This window comes from Convolutriloba macropyga, chromosome 2 (genome assembly GCF_964194025.1).
Source record: "Convolutriloba macropyga chromosome 2, txConMacr16.3, whole genome shotgun sequence".
NCBI classification, from domain to species: Eukaryota; Metazoa; Xenacoelomorpha; order Acoela; family Convolutidae; genus Convolutriloba; species Convolutriloba macropyga.
This window is the reverse complement of record NC_134469.1, coordinates 20,114,749-20,127,125: the sequence shown is the minus strand read 5'-3', so window position 1 is coordinate 20,127,125 and position 12,377 is coordinate 20,114,749. Positions and strand designations below refer to the sequence as shown.

At 34.2% G+C, this 12,377-nt stretch overlaps 2 protein-coding genes across 3 annotated transcripts in view; both read right to left on the bottom strand.

Annotated features, from left to right (window-relative positions):
* The window catches only part of LOC142357771 (uncharacterized), a 406,796-nt gene that overhangs the window by 230,223 nt on the left and 164,196 nt on the right, over positions 1-12,377 (bottom strand). The gene's annotated exons all lie outside the window — the stretch shown is intronic.
* LOC142334849 (uncharacterized) overlaps positions 528-12,377 on the bottom strand; it is a 49,992-nt gene continuing 38,142 nt past the window's right edge. Inside the window, exons 5-11 of the mRNA XM_075383176.1 lie at positions 11,161-11,489; positions 10,601-10,811; positions 6,482-6,543; positions 5,657-5,923; positions 3,743-4,009; positions 1,276-1,486; positions 528-629 (exon numbers count right to left, since the gene is read on the bottom strand). Of these exons, the coding sequence (XP_075239291.1) occupies positions 528-629; positions 1,276-1,486; positions 3,743-4,009; positions 5,657-5,923; positions 6,482-6,543; positions 10,601-10,811; positions 11,161-11,489 (1,449 nt within the window). The remainder of the gene's footprint in view (positions 630-1,275; positions 1,487-3,742; positions 4,010-5,656; positions 5,924-6,481; positions 6,544-10,600; positions 10,812-11,160; positions 11,490-12,377) is intronic.

Sequence of the window (12,377 nt, the reverse complement as noted above, 5' to 3'; positions counted from 1 at the left end):
ATAGTGGCCCATCATTTTTATACCCTTTTTTTATAATTTAATTCACATTTTCCCAGATTCTATTTTTTCCAAACGTTCGTATACATTCATGTCTTCCAATGTTTTATTTACGGTTTAGTGCGTATGTGTGTATGTGTTTGTTTGTGTGTGTGTATGTATGTGTATGTGCGTGTGTATGTGTGCGTGTATGTGTGTGTGTGTGTGCGTGTGTGCGTGTGTGTGTGTGTGTGTGTGTTTGCGTGCATGGTGTGTATGTCGTGTGTGGTGTGTGTGCGAATGGTTAACTTGTAAGTAACTTGTAAGTCGAATGGTTAACTTGTAAGAGCCTTGTAAGTCGATTGGTTAACTTGTAAGAACTTGCAAGTTTTTGTAAGTTTCTGCCAGGAGCTTGCAAGTTTTTACAAGATAACCTTTCGGTCTCGACCCGGGTACGTCCGTTGAACAGGAATTTTCGAAATGGCAAACCACTCGATTTTAAAATTTATGGTTAGCGTTAATAATTAAACCAGTACATCTAACAAAAAGATTCATTTTCTGAGATAGTAGCATTCACACAATGAGGTCTTCACGTTGTCCAACAACCCAACACAATCGGGTTTCCGTGTTATCTGTGGCATTGTGGCGCCATTCTGATTGAGTTCTATTTTAGCATAATTCAGTCGTTTAAAACTATCGGTGCTTATAAATTTTTTTCTGCGAAAGCTTAAATTAACACCATTGTTTGCTTAAGTATAAAACAAATGATATCATGTGAAAAATCAATAGATTATTGGCGAATAAAATTAACTCAAGAATTTCCCTTTACATATTCTGCTTTATCAATTATTTCTTTATGCAAAGTTCTCTGTATTTCATATCAAATCTGAATTTTGTTCAATATTTAGTGGCTTAATGACACTTGGATTGTTTCCAGCTTCTAGACCGCGTTCTCTCAACAGTACTCAACAGTTTTTGTTTTTATTGTTATGGCTTGCAAGTTTTCTTCACGAACAGAATTTTTTATTGATTAAGAAAGCTAGTTACTCTATGCAATTGTTTTTGCATTTTTTTTCGTTGTAAATTTTGTGTTCATCAAACAATTTTGTATAAAAATTTGTTTAAGGCAATCTTACTCCAACATTAACTCGTGTCAAAATTTTCATATGAAAAGCGAGGTAAGCGATTATTCAGAACAGTTCACTATTGTCGTTTAACGGCGCTCACTGTTGGCAATTTCGTAACATTAACGGAATAGTTGATGATACATTTTTTTCTAAACGAGACGGAAAAACTAACGAGTGGAGTCGGTCCTACAGTCAGTTGGAATACATCATGCTCCAGCATCAACGCTAGGGCGTCTTTGACTCCGAGAGGTTGTTCCGGGTACGTGTATCCCAAGTATGAGTAGTGTCGAAGAAGAGGGTTTGATCCCCGACTGGTCACACTCATTTCCCATTCGTATTTGGACCCAGGCATCAAGTTCTCAAGCTCAAATACGGGCTCCAGTCTAAAGCAGCAGCAATTGTATGACCTAATTTTGATGTTGGACGATGAAACTTACCTGTGGGGAAATTCCCCCAAAATCCCCCAACCCAAACGATGTAAGAGTAGGGGGTAATGGGGGGATGAGGGGACGTTTACTATTGACGCCCCAAATTCCCGTCCCCCATCACCGTGTGGGTGATGGGGACAGGAATTATATGAACATAAACCCTTAAATTTTGACGACAAAAGAAATTTTTTTAAGTGTATTTATTGAAAATGAATCTTTTCACCAAATTAAAATTTCTGTATCATTAATCTTATTAACTTGTCATGTCACCAATACGAAAGGTCATTTCAAACTATTAACTCTTTTTAACTTTAAATGTAACAAAGAGGCTAGGTAATGTGCGTTCGCATATCAACTTCCGACCCAGCTCATCTACATTTTTCACTAAATTGTCTACCAATTGAGAAAGAGATAAAAAAAATCACATATCAACATATCGTTCAACAAACTAGTAAATGAATAAAACAATCTACCTTAGGGGGCCAATGAGACCTGTGACTACCATAATATGACTACCAGAAAATACGGCGATAAAATCAAACAACTAAAAATATTAATTAGTAGGACCAAAACTCGTTGTCCATTTTTGAAATCAATTAATAAGCAAATCAAAAAAGCATCGGATGAAACTGATACAAAAGAAGATTAACCTGTACTTCATTAGAAAACAATATGGGACTTTTCCTCAATGTGACTTGGTAACAAGTCGACAAGAAATGAGCAAAAAGGCAAAGTTCAATAGAAGGTTGCTTTTTTGAATAGAATTATTGTCAAACTGCTTAGAAACATTATGCATCAAATGAAATTATTGATAGACTAATTTATACCTCCACAGAGAGCGTTTGAAACCTTTCATTATCCAGGATATGTCATACGGCAACAGAAAGAACGACGAAAACACGCAAACAGAGAAAATTGCATGCAAAAATTTGCATAAAAAAAATTCAACGAAAACGATATCCAAGCCAAATAAATATTAGGCTGTTCAATAAAAATATTAGAAAATTTTCATTGCGTTTTTCATATGACCATATGGCCGCCCATTATTGTGATACTGTGAAAAAAAAACAAAAACATTTAAAAATGGGCGAATATGCAAAAATTTTGAAAACTGCTTCTATGAAGAGCAGCGACCGTTTGTGAAGAAAATTGTTAAAAAGAGAAAATTGGAGATCAATTGATAATCGATTTGACTTTTCTATAGAGATGTTAAGCTACAAGTTAATAGAATTAAGATGCAAATCTCATAAATCCATTGTCTTATTTTAAGAAAGCAGATATTTTCACAACTCATAGCCAACATACACTTTCAACTGAAGCAGTGAACATTTTGCTTTGCAACTTTTCTTCAAATTAATTGGTCCTGTTATTAGTGGGACTAAGTCATAAGAATATAAAACCATTAAACACAAGCTGAACTAAAAAACTTATCGAACAATTTCAGTAAACCAGTGTTGAAGCCATTAAGTTTTTGAAATATTAACTACGAGAAAATTACATCCTCACTTGCATCTCTTTTGAACATCATAAAGTCTTTTTGTAAAACGACGATTTAAAAATGACAGCAAACAAAACCACAAAAATCTCAATTTCACCAATTTCTTCTGAAACAAATTGTCTAAGCCCTGAAGAGATTAGTCAAAACGTTTAACCAACAAAAAATCAAAGTTTGGTTCATCAATAATGAGGCTAAGTTGCGAAATGGATACAACATCATAAAAAATGCGAAAAGAAATGCAAACCAGAACAGAAAGGAATAAGTTGAAGAATATTTTTTAAGATTTTTTTGAAAATATTAAAACTGAAAGTCAATAATACTATTAGCTATATGCCGATATCAGATATTAAATAAATTTATGTATCTTGGTTAGGCCACTGAGACCTTTTCTTACCTTATATTTGGCATACGACAACAAAATTTATCAACAAATACATGGCAAAATTAAAAAACTACCAAATTCTGCTAGAGAACTGAGTCGCAGCCCTTAAAACAATATGTTATGAAAGCAATAAATACGTTCAGATGCATATTTACTAAACTTTTTTCAGTTAGATTGTTAAATAATTAGACAAATTACCAAAGAAACAAAAACACCAGCAAAAATTGGCACTCATACAAAGAAATTTGACTGTGATGAAAGTGCCGAACTGTCAATTTGGTCTTTTGGGACTTGCCACAACTGGGGCTTAGAATCAATTAATTGTACTTACTGGAACGGCTGATTGAGTACATCACTGTGGTAATAATCAACACCCCTGACTTCCACAGAGATCTCAGCTCCCACTCCAGATTCGAAATGAGGTTCAAATGTAATTGTGTTAATGGTGGAAGAGATGTCTACGTGGGTGATGACGTCAGTGTAGAGAGAGTGCGTGAATGACATTGTAGTGCTAGTCTTGCCATAGTCACTCTCCGACTGTGCGTAGAATGTGTACTCCTCGCCCGCTTCCAGATCACTTATGGTTCCAGTTTTTGGACTGAAAAACGATCAACACAATACTTATGAAGGTGTTAGAAGTTTGAAAACTCCATGAACAAATATAGTTTTCACATGAGATGAACTTGTCATATTTTTTGGTCGAGGAATCTTGAGATATTTATGTGACTTGGTAACAAGTCGACAAGAAATGAGCAAAAAGGCAAAGTTCAATAGAAGGTTGCTTTTTTGAACAGAATTATTGTCAAACTGCTTAGAAACATTAGGCATCAAATGAAGTTATTGATAGACTAATTTATACCTCCACAGAGAGCGTTTGAAACCTTTCATTATCCAGGATATGTCATACGGCAACAGAAAGAACGACGAAAACACGCAAACAGAGAAAATTGCATGCAAAAATTTGCATAAAAAAAATTCAACGAAAACGATATCCAAGCCAAATAAATATTAGGCTGTTCAATAAAAATATTAGAAAATTTTCATTGCGTTTTTCATATGACCATATGGCCGCCCATTATTGTGATACAGTGAAAAAAAAAAACAAAAACATTTAAAAATGGGCGAATATGCAAAAATTTTGAAAACTGCTTGTATGAAGAGCAGCGACCGTTTGTGAAGAAAATTGTTAAAAAGAGAAAATTGGAGATCAATTGATAATCGATTTGACTTTTCTATAGAGATGTTAAGCTACAAGTTAATAGAATTAAGATGCAAATCTCATAAATCCATTGTCTTTTTTTAAGAAAGCAGATATTTTCACAACTCATAGCCAACATACACTTTCAACTGAAGCAGTGAACATTTTGCTTTGCAACTTCTCCTCAAATTAATTGGTCCTGTTATTAGTGGGACTAAGTCATAAGAATATAAAACCATTAAACACAAGCTGAACTAAAAAACTTATCGAACAATTTCAGTAAACCAGTGTTGAAGCCATTAAGTTTTTAAAATATTAACTACGAGAAAATTACATCCTCACTTGCATCTCTTTTGAACATCATAAAGTCTTTTTGTAAAACGACGATTTAAAAATGACAGCAAACAAAACCACAAAAATCTCAATTTCACCAATTTCTTCTGAAACAAATTGTCTAAGCCCTGAAGAGATTAGTCAAAACGTTTAACCAACAAAAAATCAAAGTTTGGTTCATCAATAATGAGGCTAAGTTGCGAAATGGATACAACATCATAAAAAATGCAAAAAGAAATGCAAACCAGAACAGAAAGGAATAAGTTGAAGAATATTTTTTAAGATTTTTTTGAAAATATTAAAACTGAAAGTCAATAATACTATTAGCTATATGCCGATATCAGATATTAAATAAATTTATGTATCTTGGTTAGGCCACTGAGACCTTTTCTTACCTTATATTTGGCATACGACAACAAAATTTATCAACAAATACATGGCAAAATTAAAAAACTACCAAATTCTGCTAGAGAACTGTGTCGCAGCCCTTAAAACAATATGTTATGAAAGCAATAAATACGTTCAGATGCATATTTACTAAACTTTTTTCAGTTAGATTGTTAAATAATTAGACAAATTACCAAAGAAACAAAAACACCAGCAAAAATTGGCACTCATACAAAGAAATTTGACTGTGATGAAAGTGCCGAACTGTCAATTTGGTCTTTTGGGACTTGCCACAACTGGGGCTTAGAATCAATTAATTGTACTTACTGGAACGGCTGATTGAGTACATCACTGTGGTAATAATCAACACCCCTGACTTCCACAGAGATCTCAGCTCCCACTCCAGATTCGAAATGAGGTTCAAATGTAATTGTGTTAATGGTGGAAGAGATGTCTACGTGGGTGATGACGTCAGTGTAGAGAGAGTGCGTGAATGACATTGTAGTGCTAGTCTTGCCATAGTCACTCTCCGACTGTGCGTAGAATGTGTACTCCTCGCCCGCTTCCAGATCACTTATGGTTCCAGTTTTTGGACTGAAAAACGATCAACACAATACTTATGAAGGTGTTAGAAGTTTGAAAACTCCATGAACAAATATAATTTTCACATGAGATGAGCTTGTCATATTTTTTGGTCGAGGAATCTTGAGATATTTATGAAAGAAATTAGCTAAATTGCGCTGGAATTTGATAAAAGCTCAGCGCACTCAATGCATTTGTTGTTTAACTTCAACACGTTCAGCGCGCTTCTTATGAAAAAATGTTCTCGGCCCCGGTAACCTTTGGCCAAAAAATTTAATCGTATAAAGAGAACTTGTCTAGAGGCGAAACCTTGAGGAACAAAAGAAAAAAATAGTTGGGAAACCCAAGTAAGAAAGGCTCAAGTTCGAGATCTTAAGACCACTTAAGTAAGGTGGGCGTAAGGTTGCGTAAGGAAGTTAAAAGATAATGATTTCAATCTACTTTGGTCCATTTTCACAAATAGTTGTACTTGCTTAGAATCCCGAACAAACAGGTCAATAGAAACTTTTAAAAAGAGAGCTTAAAGATGCTGATAATGAAATGAACAATGTACAGATGACCAATTATTACCTGTCGTTGTTGAACGGACAAGGGCAGTTCCCGTCAGCTGGGTCATTCCATACAAGAACATTCTAGAACAAATTAAACTATTTGGCCTGCTAAATTTGTCCACTATTACCCGGGTCGAGGTTTGGCCGTGAATTTTTGTAAGAAATGCGGTGAAAAAAAATAATTTTCACCGCGTATTTCTTACATCTTTTTGCGGTGAATGCGGTGAATCGCGGTGAATTATTTTTTTTCACCGCGTTCTCAGTATTCTTACGAAAAAGAATCGTCCCTACATGGGTTCGAACCTCTGACCTCCTGCATGCCTTCCAATGATTATTCCACTGCGCCAACTGTCACGTACTTGTTTGTAATTTCTTGTGAATTTAAATCAGATTGAGTAAACTTTGGAAACCATATGCGGTGAATTTTTGTAAGAAATGCGGTGAAATGTGGTGAATTATTTTTTTTTTCACCGCATCTAGCGGTGAGAAAAAAAAATTCACCGCTTGAGAGAAAGCGGTGAATTATTTTTTTTCACCGCATTCACCGCATTCACCGCATTTCTTACATTAATTTGCCATAATAGTCTATGCGGTGAATTTTTGTAAGAAATGCGGTGAATTTGGTGGTGAATTTTTGTAAGAAATGCTGTGAAAAGCGGTGAATTATTTTTTTTTCACCGCATTCACCGCAATCACCGCATTTCTTACGAAATTTTACCGCATTCACCGCATTTCTTACGAAAATTTACCCAAAAACCTCGACCCGGGTATTGTGGCCCAGGAATTTTTCTAAAATTATATAAGGTATTCAGCGAAAAGCGTTAATATTTCCGAAACTCAGCTCAACATTCTGCAAACTTTTCAATGAATTGCGCTGAAAAGCATTGAAGTGATGTGAGAAATTCGCTGAAAGCTGCCGCAGTTTATAAATGAAAATTTTCGTGAAATATCCCGAATCTTTGGGGGGTAATTGGGGGTAATCAATGCAAGAGTGGGGGGTGATTTTGGGGGGCAATTTTGGGGGCTAAAATGGTGCTAGAGTAGTGGGTAATTTTGGGGGTAAAATGATGCAAGATTGTAGGGGGGATAACTATCCCTCTTGGAAACCCTAATCTGACATTGTTTTAGCCCCCCATACTCGAATCTATCTGAATCTACTCCCCATTATACCCTTGCCCCTCTTATCTTACATAGTTATCTTACATAGTTTTATCTCCCGGGTCGAGGTTTTATCAAAAAATAATGTAAGATTAGCGGTGAGTAGCGGTGAAAAAAAAAATTTTCACCGCAAAGCGACCGCATCTTTTAGCGTTGAATGCGGTGAAAGCGGTGAATTTTTGCAAGATTTGCGTTGAATTTAGCGAATTTAGCAGAAAATGCAAAAATCACAGATGAAATCTTATAAAACAAATTGCAAGAAAAATTGCAGGATAATAAAAATAGCAAAATTACTATATATGAGGCCCATTTACTAAATTAGGATTTTCAATTTTAATGTCTGTTACTTGGTAACTTGATCAATTGGATACTTTGCAGTTGCACAATTGAAATATAGTGTGTATAAACTTGTCAGAAATTTCCAAAAACTTTTTGTCTTATAGAAGTAAACAAACTTGTATAAAAGTAACAAAAAACAACAGATTTTCTGTTTTTTTTTTACTTTAGATCAACGCCAATTTCATCAATTTTTTTTATCTACTGTACTTGAACAATAATTCTATACGGGTGATCTCAGCTAGCCCCAGCCCCTAATCTAGAGACAAATGCTAATTTTTCACTATATATCACTACATATCACTTTTCAGTTACTTATTTTTTTGAGGAGCATTGCTTTTTCGAGCACTACTTTGCATTTTATTAACGACCGAATAGCAGAACCAAATCTAAAAGAAAAATTTTAGTAATGTAAACATGAGAAGCCATGGAGAATTCAAATATGGTTTTTGGATCTTGGCATGCGTTACCATGAAAAAAATTATTTGCAATCTTATTATGGATTCATAATTGATTTTTTACAGTTAACTAAGAATGCTCATCTCATTTTGATGGCGCAAACGTCCAATGTTTTTTTTTCCTCCACAAAAAGTGTATCTCCTGCAAATCCTCAGAGCACCTCCACTATTTGTTTCAGAAACCAACTCATAGGACTTTATTGACTAAACCCTCGGCATTTAAAATTTCACTGTGAACTTCACTTCACCAGTGCTTGTCCTACATCAATCAGCATATTGCAAAAATGCAGTTAATTTTTATTCATGCTTCAAATTTCTAAAAAAAGCTGTGAATACAAAAAATTGTTTCTTTGCATTTTTTTACCGTTGGAAAATATTCAAAGAACAATATCTTTTACAATAAGTTTTGAAAGATATGCAGGATATTACATGCAAGAGTTGAAAAGAATCACAACAACTCCATCTCTAAAATTAACACTAGACTTTTTATAATTGAGTGAAAATTAGTATTTTTTTCACCACAGACTTGCTGTAAATTTTTGCTTTTAATCGTTTTCACTGCAAGAATTTGTTATTCGACATACATTTATGAAATCGACTATCATTGTGGCACATTTTTGCGGTGGTTGGTCTGTGATTAGCTAAAATTTTCCTGGCGATCAGCTAAAACTCAGAAACTCTTTCTGCAGCAATTTGAGCAGAGAAATTTTAATATATTGATTAAGAAAACAAAGTATTCCACAAAACATGAAACAATTTTTTTTAGAATTTTCATTCTTTGCTTTCTAATTTTAGCAAAAAGACCTGTACTTCTTCAAAAAGAAGAAGAATACAGAAAATGTTTTCTAATAATCAAATTTGCGCGTTCGTTTTGTACTCACTGATTTTAAGCAAGAATTTGTTGCCTTTTTCCTGGATCTTGGGAAACTTTAAATCCCATTTTTATATAGAAAATTACTGAACAAAATTCCACCTACGGACATTCTGATGATGCAGATTGAATCAAAGACATTACAAGAAACTGAACGCTGTTGTTTCTTTGTCGAAATAATTATTTAGGTTGATCCTCAGGAAATATTTAGGTTTTCTTCTTGTTTTTCTTTGCGTAAATGATTTTTTTCAAAGTTCCTAGACCAGAGAGCAATTAATCAATTTGATAGGTGATGCATTGTACATCTATGAATGGACCAAAAAACATAAAAAAGTATGATGGTTTTTTCCACTGAAACTGGGAACTATTAAGCGAAACAGGATTTCGCTAAATCCAACGAAAAACAGAAAACTGGATTAATTTGCTTTTCTGAACAGGATAATGAATTAACTGCATTTCCCTGTACAGAACATAGTATTGAATACCACACAAAAATTAGTTCTCAAGACAATCAAAATAATTGTGAGCTTTAATTGTTGCCAAACAGAATCATACTCAAAAAAGAAATCGTGGCTGCTGATATTCGTTCAATACAAATGACAAGACATCAAACTTCTTTAAAACAGGAATAAATCTTGTAATATCATTTTTTTCGGCCTTTGTGTTTTGCCTCAATGCTTCAATGTTAGTTTTCGAATTAGTTGTTGAATAAAAGTGTGAGAAATTACTGCAAGTTGAACTTCTGATAGCTAAACTGTTTCAGAAAAAGTAGACTTTTGATATAATTTAACAAAAATATTTCAGCAATATCCACGGATTCTTAAAGGTGAAAAAGAATCATCTTCCGAACTAAAGCTAACAAAAACTTAAGAAAAAGTTCTGTGAACTCAGTTAACTGCCATAATGCGTACATAAATGGAAGAAATTTACCCTATGTCTTCATTCAGCAAGAAGTGAAAAATAGTAAAAAAAAGTAAACTGCACAATTTTTGCTTCTCCACGAGAGCACATTTCTTCAAATATAACCTAGGTGCTTTTGAAGTTTATGTTTCTTATCTTTTTTGACGAAATTGGTTTCATATAAAAAATAGTATCAATAAATCCTTGGATGAAGTGTGCTGAATATTTTATTCAATTATATTTGTTTCAATTATCTTTAACCATGTGGAAAAAAGTTAGCCCGATTGAATATTGTCTGATGTAGCCTAATCGCCAACATAGGAGGCCCGGAAAGGCATACAAAGTCCGCAAATAATTGAAAAAGTGGCGAAACTCTGAAGAAAGCATTAAATCAGTTTCGATGATTTTGACCTACATTGAAAAAGTAGGGAACTGTCCAGGTGAATTCAAGTGTGTGTTCTGTAGGCACAATTGATTCCGGAGTGAGAACCGGTTCCTCTGGAAAGGTTGAGTCCTGGAACTGGAAGGATCTGTATAGTGGTCTCTCTCCTCTACTTTCCACAGTCAAGTTCAATTTATAAAGATCTCCAGGCTCTAAGTTGACGAACTTGAACTCCGTCAGGAGACTAAAAATTTAAACGTAATAATTAAACGTAATATAAGATATTAAAAAACAAATATCTTTGAAAAAAAATAATTATTGAAAAAAACTAAAAAATTTTAAATCAAAAATGAAAATTATTAGAATGACACGCACTTTAAATTTAAGAGATAATCACGTTGTCTGTTTATCTTAGAAAATGTAAAGACGAGCTCTCAGTGGGATATTTTTTTAAAATTATGCTAGTGAGATTTTGGATATGTCTCAAGATTTCAATATAGTTCATAAGAATCTGGACTGGAAGTTGAAAGAACTGAAAATTTCTTGAAAAAAATTTAGTGAAAAATTGTCCAATAAAACTTTTAGATGCTAACTTGAAGTCCTTGTACAGTTCACCAGTGACCCCTCCCAATTCTGGAGTCATATCCACCCACATCTGGTTGCCTACTCCGGACTCTATCTGGACCAGGAGGTCAAGAGAGGTCAAAGTAGTTGTGGTGTCATCAAATATGACGTCATCAGTGTATGTGGACTGAATTATAGTCCTGATGGGTCCCTTCTTCCCATATTTACTCGTTAGCTGGGTTGATAAATAGTACTCTTCTCCAGCAATCAAGGAGTGGATTTGGTGCGTTAGGGTTCCGATTGCTGGCAGGTTGCAGGGGCATGCACCCGTTATGGGAGAGTGCCAAATGTCCATCTCCTAAAAGACAAATATTTATAAACGTTTCTTTAACTACGCTCTGCTTATCAGCAACAGGTTTTCCTGTCAACAATAGACAAAATAAGCACTTCTCATAAGAAAAATACTGACCTTTATGAACTAGGAAAATACTGGCACTCATATGAACTAGGAAATACTGACCTTTATGAACTCATAAGTAAAATACTGACCTTTATCATTTTATGGACAATAGACAAAATAAGCACTTCTCATAGTAAGGAAAATACTGACCTTTGAATCCAATAATACAGTGACTTTAGGCTTTGAATGATTTAATTTTATTATCTTATATGATAAAACAATATCCAAATTTAGGTCTCTGCCTATCAAAACACCATGCACGAACCAAACGTGCTGAGAAAAGACTAGAATTGTCCATGAAAAGACTTTAGCTCGACTTTAGTAAGCTAGTGGACTTTATCTTGGCCCAAGTTTTAGCCACTGGACTTTAGCTCGACCAACTGCAGTGCTGGAATTAAGGTCTACACAACATTTTTATGCTGGACCAAAAAATTTTACATCCAATTTAAGGATCTAATATTGCGCATAGCGTAGTCACAGGAAATGACCATTATAACTGTCAAATTTCAAAAAGTAATGAAGGAACTGCCCTAATATACTGATTTAAAAAAGACTAAAAACTCAATATTTACGAAATGAAGATTGTTAGGGCTATACTAACTACTTCTACTCAGCCGAATAAAAGTGCAATATGGCGTACATGAGCCAATAATTTATCTCAAGAATTCAATTTGTCTTTTTGTGTTTTACTGCTGGTAAAAATGCTAGTTTGGTATTATTCCTGAGTGATTGCACATCCAAAGCACGACATTCAAATAAATAAGTAATAATGCCAAAAAATCATTT